At 46.8% G+C, this 27353-nt stretch overlaps 1 protein-coding gene across 3 annotated transcripts; it reads right to left on the minus strand.

The window, feature by feature from the left end:
* Window positions 1-843: 843 nt before the first annotated feature.
* LOC141095498 (nuclease EXOG, mitochondrial-like) lies at window positions 844-25800 on the minus strand. Of its 3 annotated transcripts, XM_073581528.1 has the most exons (6): window positions 25595-25800; window positions 18792-18941; window positions 16495-16634; window positions 15979-16055; window positions 9124-9238; window positions 844-2342 (listed from the first exon to the last, which is right to left on the minus strand). In XM_073581528.1, exons 1-6 carry the CDS (start codon window positions 25722-25724, stop codon window positions 2031-2033), a joined length of 924 nt encoding a protein of 307 aa, XP_073437629.1. In that variant the 5' UTR covers window positions 25725-25800; the 3' UTR covers window positions 844-2030. The 3 variants fall into 3 exon arrangements, 1 of the variants encoding a protein (XP_073437629.1); XR_012233404.1 differs by lacking the exons at window positions 844-2342; window positions 15979-16055; window positions 16495-16634; window positions 18792-18941; window positions 25595-25800 and adding an exon at window positions 10315-14298 and having other exon boundaries at window positions 9122-9238; XR_012233403.1 differs by lacking the exons at window positions 844-2342; window positions 15979-16055; window positions 16495-16634; window positions 18792-18941; window positions 25595-25800 and adding an exon at window positions 10315-14298 and having other exon boundaries at window positions 9128-9435.
* Window positions 25801-27353: the final 1553 nt, after the last annotated feature.

The raw sequence follows: 27353 nt of genomic DNA on the forward strand, positions 1-27353 counted from the left end.
ATTTCTCCCATTACACTTGGGAAAATCAAAAAAAATGGATCTGAAGTAAATTTTTTGTGAAAAAGTTAAATGTTCATTTTTTGTTAAAAATTCCAAAAACTACTGTGAAGCACCTGAAGGGTTAATAAACTTCTTGAATGTGGTTTTGAGCACCTTAAGGGGTACAGTTTTTAGAATGGTGTCACTTTTGGGTATTTTCTATCATATAGACCCCCCAAAGTGGCTTCAAATGTGATGTGGTCCTAAAAATAAAATGGTGTTGTAAAAATGAGAAATCGCTGGTCAACTTTTAACCCTTATAACTTCCTAACAAAAAAAAATGTGGGTTCCAAAATTGTGCTGATGTAAAGTAAACATGTAGGAAATGTTAGTTATCAAGTTTTTTGTGTGCCGTATCTCTGTGATTTAAGGGCATAAAAATTTAAAGTTGGAAAATTGCGAAATTTTCAAAATTTTCGCCAAATTTCCGTTTTTCTCACAAATAAACGCAAGTTATTTGAATGAAATTTTACCACTAACATGAAGTACAATATGTCACGAGAAAACAGTGTCAGAATCACCGCGATCCATGGAAGGGTTCCAGAGTTATGACCTCATAAAGGTGCAGTGGTCAGAATTGTAAAAATTGGCCCGGTCATGAACGTGCAAACCACCCTTGGGGGTGAAGGGGTTAAGGATATCCAGCCATCCTTAAAGACAAAAAAGTCCAGGAAGGATGGGCAATGTATCAGATTTTGCTGATTTTTTGTGCCAAAACCTGATTCTATAGAACAGAACTTTTTTTTCAACACTAAACTTTATCAGCATGCATAAGAAACAAGTCTAGCATGCCAGAAACACAGCAAAAATGAGAGAGATCAGGTTTTGCTGCAGGAATTGGAAAACTTGCAAGGTCAGCAGTCTATCAAATACTTAATTTTCCCCACTGTATATACTGGCCCAAAGTACGCTCTGGCTGGCCTCCATTACATGAAGAGAGTCCTATGGATAAGTCATAAGAATGTAGGCAGACATATTTTTAGGTATGTGCCAACTATAAGAATAACGTATATTGAACACCATGTAAATCTAACTTCAAAGGGAATCTGTCACCAATCTGTCACCAGGTTTTTGCTACCTCATCTGACAGGAGCACAAAATTAGGAAAAGACAGATTCCAGTGATGAGTCACTTAGCTTACTGTGGCAGATGTGACACAGAGTTCTTAGATACAGCACATACAATAGAAGAGCTGAAAAGCTGCCACGGGCCACACCACAGCTATGTACATTATCTATAGACAGTGAGCTGCTTATCACAGGAGGGGCGGAGTCGAACTTGGTGTCACCTGTTGCTGCAGTCTGAGCAGTGATAAAGTCCTGGTGATAAAACCTTCATTATAAGTAAACAACAGCACAAAGCCTCATAAGGGACACATCGATGAGTTACCCATTTAAACCCTACCTCATACTTTATTCAGATTACATAGCGAAAGCCTGCTGATGGATTTGTTTAAATCTATAGATGTATTTCCATCCTTTGGCCATTAAAAGAAAACATCTGATAATCCCTGATGAGTTGGTAATAATGGCCTGGTATCAATAGTCGTAGCCGCACAAAGCGAACACTCAGCGTGCAGCAAGATTTCTCCCCCTTCATGAGTCCGGAAGGGAGTGATCACAGCCTTCTTGGTCCGGCTCACAGACCGACCCACTGAATAATGACAAATGTAACATTTTTTTCTATGATTTATTCCCCCCATATTTTTTTTTAAGTACTTTACAAAAGTCCTCATTTAAAGGGATTTTTCCTTGTTAAAGGTCACCTTTACAGATTCCTGAGCAAAGAAAAATAGAACTTGGTTCCATGTGATTATGGGCCCTGTAACATGCAGCTATGACTTGTTACCCTTGTCTTCCGTCTCGTACAGTAACGGTCTCACCAGACTCCAGTTCATTCTTCTTCTGTTCATAAAGTTCTGACAGATACCGGTCCGGCTTTATGTTGGCCTCACGCAATTCTAACATGATCTTCTCCACTTTCTGGAGGCTTCATACATTCTTCATGCTCCGTCCTGCAATGTATAGTTTGAACTCTTCTAGTTCAAAAAGCTTACAGGTGTCCTCCTCACAAATGTTCTTCACTTCTTTTGATTTGTCCACTTGAGGGAAGAAAACAAGACCAGACGACTTCTCAAGTGTCTCAAGAGGGACCTGAAATTCTGGCAACTGATGCTGAAAGCTGATGGGGACGTTGGGAACAATAAAAGCTCCTTCAGCTAGAGTCTCCTCAGAGGGCCTCCTCCTGGCGAGGATCACCTTATACAGATGTGTGGGCACGACTACATCATCACTGCCAATAACCTGAAATAAAAAATGAGCAAAAACATCTTCATTACACCAAAAAGATCACAGTGCACCACCACAAATTGCAGTAGGCCTCTGTGCACCTACATGGAGATTTCCACATCGCCTCTCACACACCCCACCCATCTTCACTATTAAAGTTTAAACTTTAAGGACTTGTAAGATTTAGCAAACGAATATAAAAATGCCATCAAATAGCAAAAGCGAAAGAAGCTGTGGTGGGCATCTCTATTCCTGGGGACCCAACTTGCCCCCAATAATAGAAACATTCAGCCCACTTATTTCACTGTTATCTGACAATTGGGTCCCGGGAAGCGGGGACTGCATTAATGGATAAATAGAAAATCAGCAAATACCTTTATTACAAATTAGATTGTTTAAAAGTGCCACCAACAAGGTGCATTCATTCTCACTAACCTGTCCGTCCAATGCCTAATGTCAGGTCTGTGGCAACAGAAAGGGAACCTGTCACCAGAAGTGTCATAACAGCTAAAACTATGACTTTACTCAGCATCTGTGCTGCATTCCATAAATGCTTATATACCCCCTGTATACTCCCAAAAGAACCTTTAAAGTTCTCCCGCGTTGTATGAAAATCGGGTCGGTCCTGTCTGATGGCCATGGTTTCGGGCCTCTTGATCCCTCCCCCCCGGCTTCTGCTCGCCGCCCTCTTCCCCGGCTGCTGCTCGCCGCCCTCTTCCCCGACTGCTGCTCGCCGCCCTCTTCCCCGACTGCTGCTCGCCGCCCTCTTCCCCGACTGCTGCTCGCCGCCCTCTTCCCCGACTGCTGCTCGCCGCCCTCCTCCCCGACTGCTGCTCGCCGCCCTCCGCCCCAGCTGCTGCTCGCCGCCCTCCGCCCCGACGGCTGCTCGCCGCCCTCCGCCCCGGCTGCTGCTCACCACCCTCCGCCCCGGCTGCTGCTCACCGCCCTCCTCCTTCAACTGACATGGATGATGCCTCACGTCAAGATTTCGCCAGGCAATGTGGATGCATCAAGGAGTCACCTACGTCAATTAAAGAAGAAGAACAGTGAGCAAGAGCCAGAGGGAGGGATGGGGAGGCCTGAAACCACAAATCCAGCCTTTATAGTGCCCACAGAATGATAATGAAATGGGGCAGCCCACTAGAAAAAAATCTGATGCAAAGTTACAAAGCACCAGAATTTTATAGTGCTCACAGAATTATAATAATGACATTGAGCAGCCTACTGAAAAAAAAAGTGGAAGCCAAGTTACAGAGTATCAAAATTGTGTATTCTAATAAAGGAAGTTCCAGACTCTATAGTGCTGGCAGAATGATAATGAACTGGAGTATCCAACTGGAAAAAAAAGAAGCCACGTAAGAGAGTGTCAGAAGGGTGTACTCTAGTAAGGGAAAAAAGGAAGTTCCAGACTCTATAGTGCTGGCAAAATAATAATGACCTGAAACTGACCATTGAAAACAGAGTGGTAGCCAAACTACAAAGCATTCGCATTGGAACAGTTCCAGCTAGACTGGTACAGTTAGGTCCATATATATTTGGACAGAGACAACATTTTTCTAATTTTGGTTCTAGACATTACCACAATGAATTTTAAACAAAACAATTCAGATGCAGTTGAAGTTCAGACTTTCAGCTTTCATTTGAGGGTATCCATATTAAAATTGGATGAAGGGTTTAGGAGATTCTGCTCCTTAACATGTGCCACCCTGTTTTTAACCCCTTCACTACCAAGGGTGGTTTGCACGTTAACTCCCGGGCCAATTTTTACAATTCTGACCACTGTCACTTTATGAGGTCATAACTCTGGAACGCTCCCATGGATCTCGGTGATTCTGACATTGTTTTCTCGTGACATATTGTACTTCATGTTAGTGGTAAAATTTCATTCAAATAACTTGCGTTTATTTGTGAAAAAAATGGAAATTTGGCGAAAATTTTGAAAATTTCGCAATTTTCCAACTTTGAATTTTTATGCCCTTAAATCACAGCGATACGGCACACAAAAAACTTGATAACTAACATTTCCCACATGTTTACTTTACATCAGCACAATTTTGGAACCAACATTTTTTTTTGTTAGGAAGTTATAAGGGTTAAAAGTTGACCAGCGATTTCTCATTTTTACAACACCATTTTATTTTTAGGACCAAATCACATTTGAAGCCACTTTGAGGGGTCTATATGATAGAAAATACCCAAAAGTGACACCATTCTAAAAACTGCACCCCTTATGGTGCTTAAAACCACATTCAAGAAGTTTATTAACCCTTTAGGTGCGTCACAGGAATTTTTTGAATATTTAAAAAAAAAAAATATGAACATTTAACTTTTTTTCACAAAAAAAATACTTCAGGTTCAATTTTCTTTATTTTACCAAGGGTAACAGGAGAAATTGGACTGCAAAAGTTAATGTGCAATTTGTCCTGAGTACGCCGATACCCGATATGTGGGGGGGAACCACTGTTTCGGCGCATGGCAGACCTCAGTAGGGAAGGAGCGCCGTTTGACTTTTTCAATGCAAAATTGGCTGGAATTCAGATCGGACGCCATGTCGCGTTTGGAGAGCCCCTGATGTACCTGAACAGTGGAAACCCCCCCAAGTGACCCCATTTTGGAAACTAGACCCCCCAAGGAACTTATCTAGATATGTGGTGAGAACTTTGAACCCACAAGGGCTTCACAGAAGTTTATAACGTACAGCGGTACAATTAAAAAATCATATTTTTTCCACAAAAATGATCTTTTCACCCCCAATTTTTATTTTTCCAAGGGTAACAGGACCCTAAAAGTTATTGTGCAATTTGTCCTAAGTACGCTGATACCCCATATGTGGGGGTAAACCACTATTTTGGCGCATGGCAGAGCTCGGAAGGGAAGCAGCACCATTTGACTTTATTGGCTGGAATTGAGATCGGACACCATGTCGCGTTTGGAAAGCCCCTGATGTACCAAAACAGTAGAAACCCCCCACAAATGACACCATTTTGGAAACTAGACCCCCCAAGGAACTTATCTAGATGTGTGGTGAGCACTTTGAACCCCCCAGTGCTTCAAAGAAGTTTATAATGCCCAGGCATGAAAATAAATTTTTTATTTTCCTAAGGGTAACAGGAGAAATTGGACCCCAAAAGTTGTTTTGTAATTTGTCCTGAGTAGGCTGATACCCCATATGTGGGGGTAAAACACTGTTTGGGCGCATGGCAGAGCTTGGAAGGGAAGGAGCACCATTTGACTTTTTCAACGCAGAATTGGCTGGAATTGAGATTGCATTTGGAGAGCATCTGATGTGCCCAAACCCCACAATTATAACTCCAACCCTAACCCCAACACACCCCTAACCCTAATCTCAGCCCTAATCCTAATGGGAAAATGGAAATAAATACATTTTCTTTTAGTTTTATTATTTTTCCCTAACTAAGGGGGTGATAACGGGGGGTTTGATTTACTATTTATGGCGGTTTTTATGTTTGGCGGTTGTCACACGCTAAAAGACGCTTTTTATTGTAAAAATAGTTTTTGCATCACCACATATTGTGAGCTATAATTTTTCCGTATTTTGACCCACCGAGTCATGTGAGGTCTTATTTTTTGCGGAACGAGTTGACGTTTTTATTGGTACCATTTTCGGGCACGTGACATTTTTTGATCGCTTTTTATTCCGATTTTTGGGACGCAGAATGAACTAAAACCAGCGTTTCATGAATTTCTTTTGGGGGGGTGCGTTTACACTGTTCCGCGTCCGGTAAAATTGATAAAGCGCTTTTATTCTTCGGGTCAGTACGGTTATAGCGATACCTCATTTAGGTCGTTTTTTTATGTTTTGTCGGTTTTTTGCACTGAAAACAATTTTATATAAAAAATAATTATTTTTGTATCTCTTTATTCTGCGAGCTATAACTTTTTTATTTTTTTGCAGATGATGCTGTATGGCGGCTCGTTTTTTGCGGGACAAGATGACGTTTTCAGCGGTACCATGGATATTTATATGCGTCTTTTTGATCGCGCGTTATTGCACTTTTTGTGCACTATTTTTTGCTTCGTTTTTTATTTTTTAAGGGGTTCGCTAAAGGGGTTAACTAATGGGAAAGTTTTATAGGGCGGGTCGCTACGGACGCGGCGATACCAAATATGTGTACTTTTATTATTTTGTTTTTTTTTATTTTGAAAAAATGCATTTATTGGGGAATATTTTTGGTTTTTTTTACTAATTTATTTAGCGATTTTTTTTAAAATTATTTTTAACACTTTTTTTTTTTTTTTTACTTTATTACCTTGTCCCAGGTGGGACATCACTGTCCTCTGACAGATCGCTGATCTGTCACATCACAGATCACCAATCTGTCACAGGCAGTTCTGGAGACTTCCTCATGCCTGCGCTTTGCAGGCAGTGAGGAAGTCAGCTCCCTACAGGCCCCCGAAGGCCCCCGTCGCTATCTTGGATCCGGGGGCCTGTAGGGAAAGAGACCCCCGCAGAAGCGCTGCACATTGCGCTGCCGTGGGGGGCTCAGGGAAGCACGGAGGGAGCCCCCTCCCTGCCGATGCTTCCCTTTAACCCCCGGTACACCGCGATCGCATTTGATCGCGGTGTGAAAGGGGTTAAGGTGTCGGGGGCGGTCCGTAACAGCCCCTGACACATTGTTCCGGGTGTCAGCTGTGATAATCAGCTGACACCCGGCCGCGATCAGCGGCGCTCACCACGTGGGCGCCGCTGATCGCTGGGACGTAATATTCCGTCCATGGTAATTAGGTCCAGGGTCACATGGACGGAATATTACGTCCATTGTAGGTAAGGGGTTAAAAGGACCAAAAGTAATTGGACAATTGACTCCAAGGCTATTTCATGGACAGGTGTGGGCAATCCCTTCGTTATGTCATGCTCAATTAAGCAGATAAAAGGCCTGGAGTTGATTTGAGGACTGGTGCTTGCATTTGGAAGGTTTTGCTGTGAAGGAAACATGCAGTCAAAGGAGCTCTCCATGCAGGTGAAACAAGCCATCCTTAAGCTGCAAAAACAGAAAAAAACCCATCTGAGAAATTGCTACAACATTAGGAGTGGCAAAATCTACAGTTTGGTACATCCTGAGAAAGAAAGAAAGCACTGGTGAACTCATCAATGCAAAAAGACCTGGGCGCCCACGGAAGACAACAGTGGTGGATGATCGCAGAATAGTCTCCATGATGAAGAGAAACCCCTTCACAACAGCCAACCAAGTGAACAACACTCTCCAGGAGGTAGGCGTATCAATATCCAAATCTACCATAAAGAGAAGACTGCATGAAAGTAAATACAGATTGTTCACTGCACGGTGCAAGCCACTCATAAGCATCAAGAATAAAAAGGCTAGACTGGACTTTGCTAAAAAACATCTAAAAAATCCAGCACAGTTCTGGAAGAACATTATTAGGACAGATAAAACCAAGATCAACCTCTACAAGAATGATGGAAAGAGAAAAGTATAGTGAAGGCGTGGTACAGCTCTCATGATCCAAAGCATACCACATCATCTGTAAAACACGGCGGAGGCAGTGTGATGGCTTGGGCATGCATGGCTGCCAGTGGCACTGGGTCACTAGTGTTTATTGATGATGTGACACAGGACAGAAGCAGTCGAATGAATTCTGAGGTATTCAGAGCCATACTGTGTGCTCAGATCCAGCCAAATGCTGCCAAACTGATTGGCCGTCGTTTCATACTACAGATGGACAATGACCCAAAACATAAAGCCAAAGCAACCCAGGAGTTTATTAAAGCAAAGAAATATTCTTGAATGGCCAAGTCAGTCACCTGATCTCACCCCAATTGAGCATGCATTTCACTTGTTAAAGACTAAACTTCAGACAGAAAGGCCCACAAACAAACAGCAACTGAAAACCACCGCAGTGAAGGCCTGACAGAGCATCAAAAAGGAGGAAACAGCGTCTGGTGATGTCCATGAGTTCAAGACTTCAGGCAGTCATTACCAACAAAGGGTTTTCAACCAAGTACCAGAAATGAACATTTTATTTACAATTATTTAATCTGTCCAATTACTTTTGGTCCCTTTAAAAACAGGGTGGCACATGTTAAGAATCTGAAACTCCTAAACCCTTGATCCAATTTGAATGTGGATACCCTCAAATGAAAGCTGAAAGTCTGAACTTCAACTGCTTCTGAGTTGTTTTGTTTAAAATTCATTGTGGTAATATCTAGAACCAAAATTAGAAAAATGTTGTCTCTGTCCAAATATATATGGACCTAACTGTATTTGCACTAACAGCAGTGATGAGGGTAGCAGGTCCAAGCATTTACCCTGGTTTTGGATATTATACTAGGTACACCCCCCCAGATTACGATTACAGCTGATTGCTGGCACAAATCACACATAGGTGCAAAAACGACAAAGAATATTTGCCCAGAATCACTTATGATTCCAATGATCATGCCATGGAGGTGTTGCAAACCTGCCATTCGCTGCCCCACGAAGCCTTTTATTGCATATTATGCCCTTAGCTCCTCATTTAAATTCTGAATTTATAATTTATCAAATTAGAATCTCACCCTGGTTACTGAGCAAACAGGTAGCTCTTAGTGAGAATGTGCGGTGTCTTTCACCCTGAACTAAGAAATTTAGTGGATCGGAGGCTGCCGATAAGAGGAACTTCATTTCACGACTGAACGCTTCTCAACACAATCAGGCAGGAGCAGAAAGCAATGATCAGCCAGACTGAAGGAGGCTCATTGTTTTCTAGAGCACGGCGGCCGACCGGTCATCTCTGAAGTCACTACATGAACATGTGGTGGTAAACAGCGGCTCACCTGATAAGTGACACTTTTCTTGCCGTCCTCATTCTGCACGGGTAACAGCAGGGGGCCGCTCACAATCCAGACATCATCGAATCGCTGTGTCAGGTCTCGACAATACATTTCAAACCTGGATAAAGATTTCAAGCAATGAGAAAAATGAGCCGCCATTACTCCATTGTAGGACTGATCTCATTACACTACACATGCAATGGCCTGGCTGATGACTGTCCCCGGAGAACATGTCCACCTCAAGCCGCCATCGGTTATGTCATTCTTTGCAGAAATTTCTACATATCTGAAGCTCCAGATACGGTTCTCCTAGACCTGTGAATAGGAAATTTACCTAGTTACATAGTAATCCAGAAGCAGAGGGGTGTCACCATACAAATAGATGCCATCCAGGACAGAGTATGAAATCACCGTGAATAATGACATTTATGATATGGGGTATTCCCATCCCATAAAGTGATGGCATGTTACTTTATGATCGGTGGAGGTCTGACCTATGGGCCCCTCACCGATCCTGAAAATGTTGCACTCTCTACACAGTGACGCCAGAGGGGAACTACAGCTCAGCGGTATACCACCACCTTCCTCAGCGCCTGTGCTGCATTACAGAAAGTTGTATACTATTTCCTGACTCCCCCTTATATCTCCAAAAAAAAACTACTGAAGTGCTCCAGCAAGGTATACAAATTAGGACGGTCCGGTCCCAGGGGAGTCATTACAGCGGGGCCTGTCCCTCCTCTCCCCTGCTAAAAGCCGTCTTCCAGCTTTGATTGATGTGGATGACGTGTCCTGTGTCATCCACATAGCTGAATGAAATCTCGTGCCTTAGCAGGGACATTGCCGGATCGCACAAACGCACTTTCCTCTTCTCTACTGCAGGCCGAGCCTAAAACCTAACTGCGCATGCGCCGGCACATGTCTTTCCGGCTCCTGCTTGCCAAAACCATTTTAGCTATATTGTTTTCTGGGCAAAATGGTTCCGTAAGAAGGAGCCAGAAAGAAAGGAAGGCTGTAGAAGGCAGCCATGTCTCGTCATATCTTTGTGTCTGTGACATTGAAGGCTCAATGTGGGTTCAAGCTGCAGTGGTCCAGGAAAGACCACGATATGTTAAAAGTATTGTCCATTACTGAACAGCCCCTCATTAAATGCTAAAGGACCCCAGATTTTATAAAAATAAAAACCGGATTACTTACCGGTAATACTCTTTTGTAGAGTCCACGACAGCACCCACTGAGAGAGGGGATCCGCCCCCGGAACAGGAAACCTACAGAGAGATAAATGGGGCGGTCCCCCTCGCTCCCTCAGTTTGTGTTACCGAGAACAACGGAGGAACCGCCATACATGTTTTAGTCAATTTGTTTGGGCGATTCATCTATCTTACCCCTATGTAGCTTTATGCTTACTAAGTTTAATTACATATCTAACTTAACCTCATAATCTCCACCACCAAGGAGACCCATGTGTGAAAAAATCTTTACGGGAGGGAAGTGAGCGGGTGCTGTCGTGGACTCTACAAAAGAGTATTACCGGTAAGTAATCCGGTTTTTCCTCTTCGCCACGACAGCACCCACTGAGAGATTTCCAGAGATAATCACTTGGGAGGGCACACCGTGTTAAGGACTGATCTACCAAAAGTTAGATCCTCTGTAGAGGACAAATCTAGTCTATAGTGACTATAAAAGGTAGACGGAGAAGACCAGGTTGCAGCCTTACATATTTGTTCAATTGGCACGTTCGCTCTCTCGGCCCAGGAGGATGATATGGCTCTAGTAGAGTGCGCCTTAATCCCCAGTGGAGGGTCTTCTCCTTTTGCCAGATACGCCATTGTGATAGCATCTCTAATCCATCTGGATATCGTGCCTGATGTAACTGCAGACCCCTTCCTGCTACCCTGGAAGGAGACAAAAAGAGACCTACTCTGCCTCCAGGGATTGGTCCTTTCTAGGTAGGCTAGCACTGCTCTTTTCACATCTAAAGTGTGATATTTTACCTCGTCTTGTGTTGACGGGTTCTCATGGAAGGAAGGTAGGTATATCTCCTGAGAACTATGAAATTTAGTTGCCCGTTTTGGAAGGTAGGACGGGTCTGTCTTTAAAATCAGACTGTCTCGTGTTATTGACAGGAACGGAGGGTCTACTGATAGAGCGTGAAGATCACTCACTCTTCTAGCCGATACTAAGGCTACTAGCGTAGCAGTTTTTAGAGAGAGGCACTTCACTGATGCTGAGCTTATAGGCTCAAATGGTGCCTGAGTGAAAGCATCCAAAACTAGAGTAAGGTTCCATGCTGGTAGCTGAGGAATATGCACTGGTTCTGAGCATTGACAGGCTGAGATGAAACGGGTCACCCATCTATTTGCTGCCACGTTATAGTTAAATAGGGCTCCTAGAGCTGACACGTGGACCTTTAGAGTGCTTACCGAGAGCCTTAATTCTCGGCCTCTTTGCAGAAATTCTAGAATGGCCGTAATGGGTACTTCACCGGTTAGTTTTGCTGGGTGAAAGGCCAGGAACTTTTTCCACACTTTAGCATATATTTTTGTTGTGGACTCCTTCCTACTTTGCAGCAGGGTATTGATTAGGTTCTTTGAGAAACCTTTCTGCCTCAGTAGCTCCCTTTCAAATTCCAGACCGCTAGGTGCAGGGCTTTGGCCTGTGGATGGTAGCAGGATCCCTGCGAGAGAAGATTCTGGTGCAGCGGCAGGATCCACGGGTCGGTTACTGACATGGCTCTCAGCCATGAAAACCACGGTCTTTTTGGCCAAAAAGGGGCTATCAAGATGACCCTCGCCCTCTCCTGTCTTATTTTCCTGACTACTGTTGGTAGTAGAACCATTGGAGGGAAGGCATAGGCTAGCTGAAATGTCCAGGGTGCTTGGAGGGCATCTAGAATGTCTGGGTTGTCCGACCTGTAGAGAGAAGCAAACCTTTTTACGCGCCTGTTGGCTCTGGTCGCGAATAGGTCTATCTCTGGTCTGCCCCATTCTGACGCTATCATTTCGAAGACGTGCCTGCTGAGGACCCACTCGCCCTGATATAGGGCTTGGCGACTGAGATAGTCTGCTCGGGAGTTGTCTACTCCTCTTATATGGAGAGCTGACAAGGAGAGAAGATGGACCTCGGCCATTTCCAGGATCTTTCCCGCGATAGACATCAGTGGCACTGACCGCGTGCCTCCTTGCCGGTTTATATAGGCCACTGCGGTGGTATTGTCTGTCTGGATTTTTACGTGGGCGCCCCTTAACTGCGGGAGAAAATGAGATATTGCATAAAAAAATCGCTGTTAGCTCCTTTACATTAGAGGAGGTCTCTATTTCATCATTACGCCACCAGCCTTGTACCATGTGCTCCTCTAGATGGGCCCCCCAACCTAAGGGGCTGGCATCCGTGGTGAGTATCTTGGAGGGAGTCACCCACCATTGCACTCCCTTCGATAAATTGGAAGGATTTAACCACCATTTTAGGGATTCAACCACCTCGGGCGATAGGGACATCCTCCCCTCCAACCGCCCCTGCAGTCTGTTTCCTGCAGAATAGCCCACTGTAGTTCTCTGGAGTGGAACTGGGCCCATTGCACCGCTGGAATGCACGATATTAGCGACCCCAGCAAGGACATACCCTGTCTCAATGATATTACAGGTCTTTCTGCAGTATTCCGTATCTTATTGATTATGGCTATCACTTTGGCGTGTGGCAGAAAACACTCCTCAGTTACGGAGTCTAGTTGCAGGCCTAGAAACCTCTGACAGGTTACAGGTTCTAGCCTGGACTTCTCCCAGTTAATTAGCCAGCCCAGTGTCTTTAGGGATGAGATAATCTTAGCTATTCTGGCTTCGCACTGTGAAACAGAGTTTCCTACTATGAGTAGGTCATCTAAGTAAGGGATAACTAAGGTGTCATTCAGCCTTACATACGACATCACCTCCAACATGAATTTTGTAAATACCCGAGGAGCCATGGATAGTCCGAATGGCATTGCCGCAAACTGGAAATGCTGAATCCGACCTTTGAACCAGACTGCTACCCGCAGGAACCTCTGGTGCCCACGATATATGGGGAGATGGTAATAGGCGTCCTTTAGGTCGACTCCATCTTAAATGACCTCAGCTTTAAGAAGGTATTAAGCTTCCTTAAATTTATTATGGTCCTAAAAGAGCCATCCTGTTTTGGGACTAAGAATAGAGGAGAATAAAAGCCCATTCCTATTTCGTCCCCTGGGACCTCTACTAGGACCTGTTTAGTTAGCAGTACTGCAATCTCCATCTCCAGTGCTTCCTGCTGTGTTCGGGACTTCATAGAAGTCAATAGGAAGGAGTTCGGTGGATGCCGAACAAATTCTAATTTTAGGCCTGATGACACAATATTTATGGCCCACGGGTTTGATGTCACCTTCTCCCATTGGCGGCTGAATTTTAATAGCCTGCCACCTACCGGTGTAATGGTTTTATCGGGATCTGTCTCCCCTGAAGGGACGTTTCCCGAATAGGTTGCCCCTTTGCTTGGGGTCCTTATTTCCCCAGCGGTCCTGGGGTCTAAAGTCCTTCTTTTTACCGAACGGCGGCTTCCTGTAGGCCCTCCTATTGAACGGAACATACGGGTTAGGAAACCCCTTCTTCCTTTCCCCCGCTTTTGTCAAAATCTCATCCAGTTCCGTGCCAAACAGGTACTTACCCTGGCAGGGTATAGCACACAGTCTAGTCTTTGTTTGTGTGTCTCCTTTCCACCCCTTCAACCATAAGGCCCGCCTGCCTGCATTGGTCAGTCCTGCCGCTCTAGCCGATAACCGGAGGGAGTCCGCGGAGGAGTCGGAGAGGAAGGCCGCTGCTCCCTTAATGAGGGGCATAGAGGAAAGAAGTCTATTCCTAGCTACTCCATTCTTAATATTGTCCTCTAATTCATTCAGCCACACCAACATTGATCTTGCCGTGCACGTGGCTGCTATTGCGGGCTTAAAGGCTGCCGTACATGCTTCCCAAGATCTTTTAAGGAATGTATCGGTTTTACGATCCAAGGAATCAGCCAAAGTTCCCGAATCCTCTACCGGCAAGGAGGATCTACGGGAGGTAGAGGCCACTGCCGCATCCACCTTGGGGGCTCTCGACCAGGCTGTTAACTCCTCATCGTCAAAGGGGTACTTACGCTTTGACGTTAAGGGGAGGAAGGTTCTCTGACCTTGTTTCTCCCCCTCCTTTTTAACTAGCTCTTTAACAGCTGGGACCACTGGGAATGCCCGGACCTTTCTACGGGAAATACCCGCAAACATTATGTCCTGAGGGGTCTTGGGGTCTTTACTTTCTGGCAACCCCATGGTATTTCGGACAGACTTCACTAAATTACTGACACTGTCCGTGGGGAAACACGTCTGGTCCTCGTCCTCTGAGGAAAGGTATTCCTGGGACTTATCGGAATCTAGTTCCTCGGTTCTTGACGGCGACTTTGACGCCAGCGAGACTCCTCCTCTAGGCGAACATATTTCTCTCACGGAGGAGTGACCCCCCAGACTACTGGAACCGCCTAAGGCCCGTAGCGCCTCTCTTATCATTGCCCGGATATCCTCCTTCTTTCTTGAGGATTCCCCCTGTAAGGCCTCCTCAATACACGATTGGCATAATCTCTTAGGGTGGCCGTCCGAGAGTGGCTGCGAACATAAGGCACACTCTCTATGTTTCGCCTTTTCTGTTTTTTTAGCCTAAAGGGGGTATGGACCAGAAAGAGAAGGCCATCAATTATTTATCCTGACCAAAAAACACTCACCCGTGAGTTTCGTCAGCAACTACCGGCTGCGGTGTCCGCGACCCAGGCTGAGGCGAGGCATGGGACGACTTCTTTTCTTTGCGTTTTTTCTCTAAAGGCTCATCTTGCCTGGAAGGTCCACTGGATTCCTTCCTGGAGCTGCCACTTTTCCTGGTGCTACTGCTTCTACTTGTAGCACTGCTCTGTCTACTGCCATGTGGGGATTCCACTAGCTGACCTAATGGGAGCGAAGCTGGGTCATCTAAGGACGACATGACTGCGCACTAGCGCTGTGTCTGTGGCTTCCTTTTAAAGCCTTTGCTATAGTTGCTCCTCATTTTTTTTTTTTTTTCCGTCCCCATTTTTTTTTTTTTCCCTACTACGCATGCGCGGGCGTTGTCCCGCGATCTGTGCCTTCTGACCTGATCCCGGAAGTCCTCCTTCCACTTCCGGGTTGCCTCTCCTGGGGAGCGCTCGGTCACAGGGATTAGTGATGCAGCCGGCGATGCCCACCGCGCATCTGCGCTCCGCGTCAACGCACGGGGTCCTCCTCACCTTAACCCCTGGGGCCCCTGCTGCTCATATTCTGCACGCAGGCGGCTACCAGACCAGGAATCCTCTTCTGCGGGTTCCTTTCCAGGAACAGGAAACCAAACTGAGGGAGCGAGGGGGACCGCCCCATTTATCTCTCTGTAGGTTTCCTGTTCCGGGGGCGGATCCCCTCTCTCAGTGGGTGCTGTCGTGGCGAAGAGGAAAAAATATATTTCTAGATATTTACACACACTTGTCGGATGGAGGTTATTCCAGCAATTTTTAATCGCTGGTATAACCCGAGTCTTTTGATAGAGGACAATGGTGTCACAGGAGCGTTGCAGACTGCCACACCGATCAGCTGCAGCCTTCAGTCAGGTGAAGCCATTTTGTCTGATGCCACGATGAAGGCTGGAGCCGATTGTCATGTCACATAACCTCTGGAAGACAGCTCCAAAAATCACTGAGATGTGGAGTCCGGGTGGTAAGGAGGTGATTTTTGCTATTGACAACCCCTTTAATCTTTGAACATGAGGCAGGACTGCATCTGCATTTCAGATTGTAAAGTAAATCCCTGTTGACCATGGACCTTACCGATTCCAGAAGCCGGCGTTGTTTTTATAGTTTTGGGGCACAATGTTTGACAGGTAAAATGTTTCAGCCATGGCCTCCTGTGGACGTAAAAGGGAACTGATGTAAATAGTCAAAATAGTAAGGGTCTGTGCACACGCTGCAGAGTTGTCGCTTTTTTTCTGCACAGATTTGTCATAAAGTGAATGAGAATCCTGAAGTCTCATGCACTTATTGCTTATTTGTGACTTGCAGATTTCACTCATATTAATGAGTGGGAAAAATCTGCACCAAAAAAACATTTAAAAAAATGGGGCAAAAACGCATGCATTACACGGTTTTTCGTGCCAAGAGATGCCGAAATGGTACAGAAATTTCTGCACCAAACATTTAATGTCTGCACACACCATAAAGCTTTATGACAAGTCAAAGTAATGAACTTTATATTCCATATTCTTATATAAATACAAAAAGAAAAGAAAAAAAAAGACTAATTTTTATAGATTTTCTTCTTCAGATAAGCAGAAAACAGATTCTTACTGTAGAATATTTACTGTCCCCCGCTGGCGCCATGTGACCCCGGGACCACCCGCTACGTAAATAGTCTTCATTGCTGGCACTAAATAATTGCGGAATGTTTGGATCCGGTTTAAATCGGCAGTGTTTCCGGTCAGCAACGCCTAAGGAAAAGATAAAAAAGAAAAACATGTTCTAAAACCTAGACAAACAAAATAAAGCACAACACCCCCTGAATTGGGGGGCAACTATATTTATACTGAGCCGTCCTGCTGTTTACAGTCCCAAGAGGGGCCTTTCCATTGGCAGCTGTATACGACCATTAGGGCTCGCTCCCACTGGCGATTAAATAATAATAATAATCAGATTGCATTCGAACCAATTTAATCCTATATTTCATTATCTATCAGTGGCGGGTTTTTGCCAGCGCTGATTGGATTGCAATCGGACAGGAAAAAAAAATGGCAGCATGCTGTGATTGCACGCCAAATTCGGTTCTCACGCACCCATACAAGTCTATAGGAGAGTGTGTAACATCGCACTGCACTCGGATAACAGATGATCATTTCCACTGTGGATTTGGTCACTAATCCACAACAAAACGTGTAATGAATCCACAGAAGGAACCAGCATTTGTTGATCGTGGATTCCACCCTGCTCCGTTACTAAGCATTATTGAATAGGGTGAAATCCACAATCAAAATCTGTACATGAAGGAGCACGCTGCAGATCTGAAGTCGGCACCATGCTTTCATTTTTTTGCAATGTGTGACTGAGACTTTCAAGTCTTCTAGACTGCTGCAGACTAAACCACAATTCCGCAAAGTGTGAACTTGGCCTCAGGACATGCCGCAGCCTCACTTAAAGAGGACCTGTCACCTGTGTGTGGCTGCACGTACGATGTAAGAAAAGAGAGAGCAGCCACAGACCGACGGTTTTACAAATCATAACTCATTAAGAAAGACGTCCAGCAGTGTCCCTAATGACAGGCAAAACGACCGGACTGTCTAGAAAAAAAAAATCAGGTCCGAACTTCCGGGTTGTGGGATCCCGACATACAGAGCGAGATCCAACAACCCTCCGTGGCCTCCGTGACAGTAAAGTGCGAGGCCGATTATCTACACCACAGCGGATACATCATTTACTGAGAGGCGAGGTAACCGCTCTAATGATGTTACGACTGGTAACTGCTACATACCGGACGGGGCGACACTGGTTTGGCTCCAACGTGAGATTTCATGACACCTCACGAGGTCTCACACTGTGGGAATCTGAATGCCACGATCTAACAACATGCAAGTTTGAACCTGAATTTTGCTAGAAAGTCGGGTCTTTTAGGTTGGTATTAGCAACACTTTTTTTATTTCATTTTTGCCCATAGGTTGTTTAAAAAAAAAAAATTAAAAATCACCAGTCGGAGGCTGCCCGCTGTTCTCTTAAATAAAAAAGGGCGACCTGAGACTGGTGGCAGGCGCTCTGTAATGTGACCGCTCTAGACAAATGTCTAATGCTACAGTTTTCCCAACACTGAAGTCAGTAAGTGAAAACGGAGTCAAATCAGAAACAAATAGAAGAGGTTTGAAAACTTTTTTTTTACTGCATGGGAATAAACAATAAGAATTCACTACAACGTTGTCTGGCCTAAGTGGTGAATTGTCAGAAAAAATACTAAATACATCAAAAATCAGATGTGTAAAAGTGCCACTAAAAATGGATAACTGTGATCCTGACATATTGTTAGACCTCTGGGAATCCAGTGCTGAATAAAGGGGGCTGTCCCACTCTCTGTCTTCAGGAGGGCACAGCTCCCGGCGAGCATGCAGTCAGAAAATAGGAATGGCACTGAGCGCTCAATACATTGTGACAGATGAGACGAGCCGCATGTTTCCACCGCTCACTGGAACGCAGTGCTCAGCTGCTGTTACAGGAGGCGGCTCTGGCTCCGCTTGTAAACATTATTATTATGCTTTAGCTTATATAGCGCCATTAATTCCACAGCGCTTTACAGATCTTGTCTTCACTGTCCCCATTGGGGCTCAGGGCTCACAATCTGAATTCCCTATCAGTATGTCTTTGAAGTGTGGAAGGAAACCGGAGAACCCGGAGGAAACCCATGCAAACACGGGGAGAACATACAAACTCCTTGCAGATGTTGTCCTCAGTGGGATTTGAACCCAGGACCCCAGAGCTGCAAAGTAAAGGTGCTAACCGCTGAGCCACCATACAATGCTAACCACTGAGCCACCATACACTTTGTTGCCCATTGTGCTCCTTACTAGGAGACCAGCCGAGGTAATGGAATTAATTCCCTTTTTACTCACCAACTATTTTCTCTTTTGTAAGATGCTCAATGACCCAACGTGGGGTCTTCTTTGCTTGATCATAAGATAAAGCATGACCGATATATTGCCTGACCTCCTCTCCACTCTGCGGGAATCCAAACTCCTCCAATGGAGACTTCTGTACAGGTTCTGGGGGAAAAAAAAAGGTTAATATTAACATTATATCTGGTTCAGTAGGATCAACCCTCCTAAGCCATCTAGATGGCCACGCAAGTAAGTAAAAATAAAAAAAAAATTAATAAAATGATAACGTGACGTCTTCAATCTGATCTTATTACCTAGAAATCTACACTTGTCTTCATATGTAAATGAACGGTTAAGATCTACGGGCTGGACATAGATCTCCCTGAGAATCTGCCTCCAGAGACTTTTTTAAATAAAAGGAGGTGTTACCAGTGTAGATCAGGAGAGCTGACTGTCAGTCATTACATGTCTCACACCAGCAATGCCGCATTTCATTTAAAGTTGTCCACTGCTAGGACAACCCCTTGTCATACCCCACGCTTTGCCCCAATAAGATAAAAAAGCCTATACTCACATCCCGTGCCTGTGCTGCTCCCACGGTGTCAGCACGCGCTCTCTGCAGGGCTCTCATGCGGTTTGACACTGGCACACAATCAGCGCTGGCATCACTGTCCCCACCCTTCATATGAATTGAACATGAAGAGGAAGTCGGAGATCAGCCGCAGCCCGTACTTACTCTTCATGTACAACTCGTTGAAGGCGCGGACAGTGATGCCAGCACTGATTGGGCACCGGAGTCACGTGTCACATCACACAAGAGCCCCAGGACCGCGGCATAAACTTAAAATGAAGCAAACAATGGTGTAAATTGCTGTTGTTTCACAATACAACTCAGCCTGCAGAAAAAACACCAAATATCAGAGCTACACAGACGAAAAAAGAAAAAAAGTGTATAAAAAACAGAACAGAAGAGATGCTGAGCAGTGATGAGCGTGCTGAGGTGTTATCTGGGCATGCTGGAGCGCTAACAGTGACTTCGGTGTGCTGAATAATATGTTCTTGTCCCTGCGGCTGCATGTGTAGGGTCGGTGGGCCGAGCTGGTGGTCCCTCGATATACTGCGCAGAGACAAAACAGAGACAAGATGGAGGCAGGTTCTGGGTGCAACAGGTCCAAGTTTATTCCACTCGCCGTCCGCCTGACGGCCTCTGCAGTACACCGCACTTCACCTCACGGCCCTCCATTTCTAGGGCCCGTTATACACACCGTACTTTCACACTAGGGACGTACATGCACGTACCGTCCCTTCTTCACTGTTTGACGCTCCTGACAGGTCCGTCACTGTGGCCGCCTTAGGCCACTAAACCAACAGCAATTTTACTGGTCAGGCGTCGTGTCAAATACGGTGTCCCACACCCGGTGTCTCGTCTCCACTGCGGTTCTTCCTGTCAGGATCACCCCCCTGACGTTCTCTCTCCTCAGTCCCCCGGTTCGGTTCTCCTCAGAGCGCACAGACTGTCGTAGTCCTTCTGTCACCTGAGCTCCCCCTGGGGACTGGAACTTTCTGGAACCCTCCCTCAGTATTTATACCTTTCCTGGTTCCCTGTAACTCCGCCCCCATGACCAATGGTTTCCTAAGCCCTAAGCTGATGTCAAGTCCTTTGCTCACACTCCTCCCTGCCCTCTAATGGTCAACCCAGGTACTGCACGTCCACTACACTTTCCTAGCTGTTTCCCCACTGTAGTAACTGACAACTATCTGAACTGTGCAAACCTTTCCTTCTCTATACTGACAGGTCCGTCCGGTCACCTTCCCTACACATGTCTCGTGACAGCGGTGACACATGTAAGGGTATGTTCCCACGGTCAGTGGACGCTGTGTACATCCGCAGCGTCCAGATGTTACAGCACAGTGGAGGGGGTGTCATCATATCCCACGCCCACTATGCGGGCAGACGCCTCCGGCTTCCATGTGGAGCATCTCTCCCGCCCGCAGCATGTCTATATATGTAGCGGAGACACTCTGTCTCCACAGGAGAAAATCTCACCCGTACAATGTAATGGGAGCCGTGATCCCGCACGGTTCAGTGATCACATGTGGAATCAGCGGCGTTCAGAAGCCGGCAGCGCTGTGGATGAAGCGGACATGTGCTGCCAATACTGACCGTGGGAACATCCCCTGAGGAGTGACTGACAATCCCTGCATGTGCCGCTGCTGTCAATCAGCCACGAGACATGCAGCCGCGGGGACCAGAGCATAGTATTCGAGCACGCCGGGCACTATGAGCACTCGAGCATGCCCAGATAACACTTCATCCGACCCCGCTCACTCATCACTGATTCCACGGTGTGGACGTTGCGCTTTTTTACTTCTCTCCTATAAACCAACACAGAACAGACCCCAGACAGACACCATAACGATCCATGGCCCCTCTGCTCCGTCCTGACAGGAGGGGGCGCTGCAGTAAGGCAGAGGGTGAGAGGGGAGCTCGTACTGACGTCACTGGGAACTAGTGATGGGAAGTTCGGCTTTTTTTGGCGATCCGGCTCATTCGGCTCCGCTCACCATAAAGAGCCGGCTCTTTTGGCTCTTTTTTTAATATTAATCCATTTTCCACAGTCCTCGTGCCAGGTCTTTGCCTGTAAATTGAGGGCCTCATTCTCCACCTGTATAAGGATCTAGTGACGCAGTGTAGACTGTTATTCAGCATTGCTGTCTCCTCAGATTGTCAGCTCTTGTGATCAGGCCCCGGCTCCTTGGTTGCAGACAGTCTTACCATGTATTAAAATAATAATAAATAATCTTTATTTTTATATAGCGCTAACATATTCCACAGCGCTTTACAGTTTGCACACATTATCATCACTGTCCCCGATGAGGCTCACAATCTAAATTCCCTATCAGTATGTCTTTAGAGTGTGGGAGGAAACCGGAGAACCCGGAGAAAACCCACGCAAACACGGGGAGAACATACAAACTCCTTGCAGATGTTGTCCTTGGTGGGGATTCGAACCCAGGACCCGCTAACCACTGAGCCACCGTGCTGCCCTATAATGTATTCCTTTCTAATCTGTGGAGTTTTTTGTACATGTCCTGTCTGGATTAGTAAGTGCTGCAATCTGTGTTGGCGCTGTATAAGGCCGGGGTCACACTGGCGAGGAATACGGCCGAGTGAGAGGCGCTAAAAGCCCGCATTAGACACGGACCAATAATTCTCTATGGGGTCACTTGCACCAGCCGTATATTTCTCATCCATTCTACGGTCCGTGCCAATCGCAGCATGATGATGCGATTGTCGGCGTACTACGCCCGTAGTACGCCAATGCAAGTCTATGGGTGCGCAAAAAATACGGATTACACACAGACCACACATGTGACTTGCGAGAAATACGCACCCGGTGTCTTTTAGCAAAGCCGGCAATTCAGTGCGCTATACAGTAAACTCACACTGACAGGTTTAATAAAGAAACGAAAGAATAGATATATTCACATAGAATACACACATATATCTATATATACATTCTATGTGTCTATATCTATTCTTTGGTTTCTGTTATAAACCCTGTCATAGGGTTCCATTATATGTCCATTTTGCAAGCCTGCGAGAAAATCTCACCATACGGATTACATACGGATGCTGACATGCGCAAAATACGCGACCACACCTTGATTACGGATGACCTACGGAGCACTGTTTAGGGGTCATTCATCCGTATTACGCCTGTAAACTACGGACCGTATTTTGCGCAGGTTAGTGTGACTCCGGCCTAAGAGTATAATCCGTAAAAGGTCTGTTGGAAGCGCTGTGCCAACACACACTCCAAAATATGTTAGCAAAGCATACTGAATGGTAAAATCAGACACTAAGAGCAGCTGCCGGGCTGGGGGGCTCAGTGTCGCACCCTCACTGATCAGACATTGCTGACCTATTCTAAGGTCAGCCAGCATTAAAGTCATGGACAATCTCGCTTGTGCGCTTATTTGAAGCCTGCAAAATGATTTGGACTTGGGCCAGTTTTGTTTCTATATTACACTGAAATGATCCTTTCTGTTCCCCACTGGCCCCTTCCTCCTAACCCCCTATTCCTGCAGTGTAATAACCTCATGTGCAGTAAGAATAGTCTCATATCGGCACTGGTGATCTGATAATGAACCAGCAGTAGCCCAGCGGGACGTCTATTCCCCCAGACTAGTCGTCCGCACCTTCATTGCTGCAGTCATTCCCTCTTGGACGCGATTTATTTGCATCCGTGTTTTTTCTGCAAATGGATGCAAACGCATGGAACTGCAGCCTGATCAGGATTTGGTTGGAAATGTGAAATTCTGACTTCTGGGGCAGAGGATAGGGGGAGAGAGGAGAGGGGAGGGAAGAGAGAGACTGGTGAAAGAAAAAAAGAAAATGGACCTCGGAGCCTGCGCAGTATGAAATCCACATGCAGATTGGACGCAGGCATCCTGATTCAGGTGCGTCTACATTGACAATCATATGGTTTTGCTGACACATATCAGGATGTCTGCAGATTTTTTTCAACACCCAAAATTCGCAACAAGCTGCGTTTTGGGAGAACATGGAAAATCCTGATGCATCCTGATCCTGATGAAAACGCAGGTCCGTGCATCCCTATGTTAAGTATAGAGATGTGATCTGGATCAGGATTGCTACGCTTCACAACGCACAGTACCAAAACGCTAGTGTGAACGCAGCCCGACTCGTGCAGCCCGTAACCAGGTGCCCCCATGTCATATACATGCTCCCAATACATGTTATTATCATTACCACACTGTAACACAGGGCACAAGCCCTTCTAGTGAGGCGGGAAAGATCCCTGTATGACAGAGCAGCATGCGGACATAGTCTAGATTATGTCTGCAGTCTGTTCCCATGCAGTTTCATCACTTTCCCGTACAGCACATCCCTCACTTCCGAGCATCAGTGCCGCAACACGGATCCCTGCACACGGACCCGTGTTGTCCTGGATCCGTGCTCCATAGAGCTCCATGTTAATTCCAGACGTGTAGCCGCGGATCCGTGCGTCTCCCTGTGCCTGCGTGTTTTTTAGATGACACAAAACTGCAACAAGTTGCGTTTTTGTGCATCTGATAAAATATGCAGACACAGCGATCTGTGGGAAAACGGTGACAACTGGATGCACAGTCCCATCCGTCACCACTGAAAGTCAATGGAGACGAAAACGGATCCATGTGCAGCCAAAATATGCAAGTGTGAGACCAGCTTAACCCTATAAGGCCATGTGCACACGGTGCGGATTCTGCTGCGGATCTGCAGCGTTTCAGGCCCTGTGGGGCCGCAGCAGCTTTAGCTGCATTGTACAGTATCATTGTTTTCAATGGTAAACTGAAAAACGCTGTGCACATGCTGCAGATTTGCTGCAGGTTCATATCCACAGCATGTAAATTCTTTGTGCGGAATCAGCTGCGGTTTCAAACCTCCATTGTAGAGATGTGAAACCGCAGGGGTAATCCGCAGGCTGATCCGCAGGTCTTTTTTACCTGCGGATTTTTCCAAATCCGCAGCACCAAAAATTCTGTGTGCACATGGCCTAATTATTGGGGCTGGACCTAGATCTCTGCACAGTCTTGCCTGAAATCACTTTATTATATTGCTTACCCTTACCCTACCCTCAGCAAAAACTGACGCTTCTCCCTGTAGGGCTCCTGTCCTGTGTGACTGTCCTGAATCCTCCTCACTCAGGCCGGTTTCACATTTGCGCTTTATGGCGCAGCGACGGACTGCGCACGGCCGCCGCTAAGCCCCGCCCCCTGCCCGCCCCTTCCGGTCATTGCCGCCTACTAGCGCACATGGATGCTTGCGATCTGCGCACCCTATCTTTAGCATAGGGTGCACAGATCGTGTGCTGGCCGTGCACTAGTAGGATTTTGCCGTGCGCTGCGCACTTTTGAAGGTGTGCCCGTGTGCGCCGAACGCAGCATGTTGCATTTCGGCACGCACGGCGCACCTTCAAAAGTGCACAGTCCACGGCAAAATCCTGCTAGCGCACGGCTAGCGCACGATCTGTGCACCCTATGCTAAATTTAGGGTGCGCAGATCGCAAGCGTCCATGTGCGCTAGCAGGCGGCAATGACCGGAAGGGGCGGGCAGGGGCTTAGCGGCGGCCGTGCGCAGTCCGTCGCTGCGCCATAAAGCGCAAATGTGAAACCGGCCTCACTCAGTGCTGCACTGCTGAGTCGGGGGACTTTAACTAATAGTATATGTGAGAGTCTACATGAGACCAATTTGCTGAGTCACTTGAGTTTAACCCCTCTACAGTCACATGCCATGCATGCATGTCTGAAGCTAGGAGGAGTGTATCACTTTCAATATTTCCACTCACTCCAGCACAGACAGCACACATTTCTCTCTGTCTCCTGACAGCTCCGCCTCCTCCCAGATGAGTCACTGCCACTGCCTGGCGCCAGAAAAAGAAAAAAAAAACCGGCTCGTTCACAGTGCAGAGCCGGCTCATTTCGTGCTCAGCGGGGAGCCGGCTCTTTGAATCGGATGGTTCATGAACGACACATCACTACTGGGAACTAGGGGGTGACACATACACTGTACCCTGCTCGGACCGGTCACTCCCACGCGTGAGCGCGGACACGAGGCCACGTGACTCCGCCCTGATTCACTGTGGCCGCAGTTTCGGCGTTAACCCCTCCGTGCCTGTTGAGATCCCCGGATGCCATGAGGAGCGCGCACAGAGCAGAGACCCGGATGCAGGCCGCAGCACACGCGTCTATGACAGGGCCTCCCTCCACAGGGGTAACGGCGCACACTCTCCGCCAGGGGGCGGCTTTCTCACCTGGCTCGGCTCTTTTTCGCTCGTATAAGTACAGCGCGGCTAAGCAGGACGATGTGCTCAGTGTAGCCCCCAGCACGAAACCCCCCAGAAAGCGGCGGCTTATAATCCTGTAGGAAATATGTCCTGACATCTTCAAGTAGTTGTAAAAGACGAATGAACCGGAGCCGCCACCTGCTGGCCGGGAACAGTACAGCACTCGATTTAGAACCCAAGGCGTGCTACCAGCGACATCTTGCGGCCAGACTTGTTTATTGCATGTGAATAAATTGTATGTAGACGGGCGCCACCTACTGGCGCGGAATATGACTGCTGCTGTGCTGGTGATCGGACATGAGGCGTCACATATTTGAGCTGTGATTTGGGGTCACCTCAGGAGTCAGGTATAGGTGTAAGCAGGGCCGGACTGGGGCGAGAATTCAGCCGCGGCATTGTAGGTGCCACGTGTGGGATGAATGTGAGACATCTCTGTGCACTTGTAGGTTGTAAGAAGTGAGGTTGGAGTAACACGACTCTATGGCTGAGTTCACACGTGGCGGTTTTTTCGCGTTTCCGCTGCGGTTTTAACCGCGCGATTTTGCCGTGAAAACGCAAAAAATAAGCATCCCATGCATTCCTATGGGATTCCGCAATGCTGTGCTAATGCTGCGGTTCTTACCACGGCGGAATCGCTTTGCGGTAAAAACCGCAGCATGCTCATTAATTTGCGGAATCGCGGCGATCCCGCACCCATAGGAATGCATTGTTCCGCTTATTTCCCGCATGTGGCTGTGCACATCATGCGGAAAGTAAGCAGAACAATTGCGGATGGTACCCACGGTCCGGAGGAGAGGAGACTGTCCTCCGGGCTGTGGGTACCATATCCCTGTTAAAAATAGAATTTAAAATAAAAAATATTGTTATTCTTACCTTCCGAAGTCCCGCGCAGCATTCCCGCCTCTCTCCACGCTCCTGGTCCCAGTAAGCCTTTGCGAAAATGACCGCGATCCCGCGAGAACGGACGTCATCGCAGGCATTTTCGTAAAGGATTACTGGGAACGGATGCGCAGGACGACGGAAGGTAAGAATAACACCATTTTTTACTCTTTTTTACATTCTATCTTTTACTACTGATGCTGCATAGGCGGCCTCAGTAGTAAAAAGTTGGTCACACTCGTCAAACACTGTTTGACGAGTGTGACCAACCTGTCAATCAGTTCTCCAAGCGATGCTACAGATCGCTTGGAAAACGCTAGCATTTTGCAAGCTAAATACGCTTGCAAAATGCTAGTTTTTTCGCGGGAATTTAAAATGCGATTTTCCCACGGAATGGAATTCCGGAATTCTCGCGGTAATTTCCGCGAGAGTTCCGGTACGTGTGCACTTAGCCTATGGCCGGGGTCAGACTTGTGAGAAGCTCGGACGAGCCTCGCATCAATACCCGGCACTGCCACCGGCACTCGGGACCGGAGTGAGCGGCTGCATGTATTTCTATGTGGCTGAGCGCTCCGGGCCGAGAGCCGGCGGCAGTGCCGGGTGTTGATGTGTGAGGCTCGTCCGAGTTTCTCACTTGTCTGACCCCGGCCTATAACACGGTTGCAGGTGGTCCAGTATCACAGCTCCGTCCTATTGCCGCTACTTTACCTACATATACCGGGGTCTCGTAGATAATGATGAGGACGCTGCGCTCTCCATGGTGCTGGGGGTCTTCATACAGCTCACGGGCCGAGATGTAGATACCCCCTGAGCTAATACTGATGACCCATGCTACAGACAGCGATCA

This window comes from Dendrobates tinctorius, unplaced genomic scaffold (genome assembly GCF_039654945.1).
Source record: "Dendrobates tinctorius isolate UK_male_01 unplaced genomic scaffold, ASM3965494v1 ptg000070l, whole genome shotgun sequence".
In the NCBI taxonomy this organism is placed as follows: Eukaryota; Metazoa; Chordata; class Amphibia; order Anura; family Dendrobatidae; genus Dendrobates; species Dendrobates tinctorius.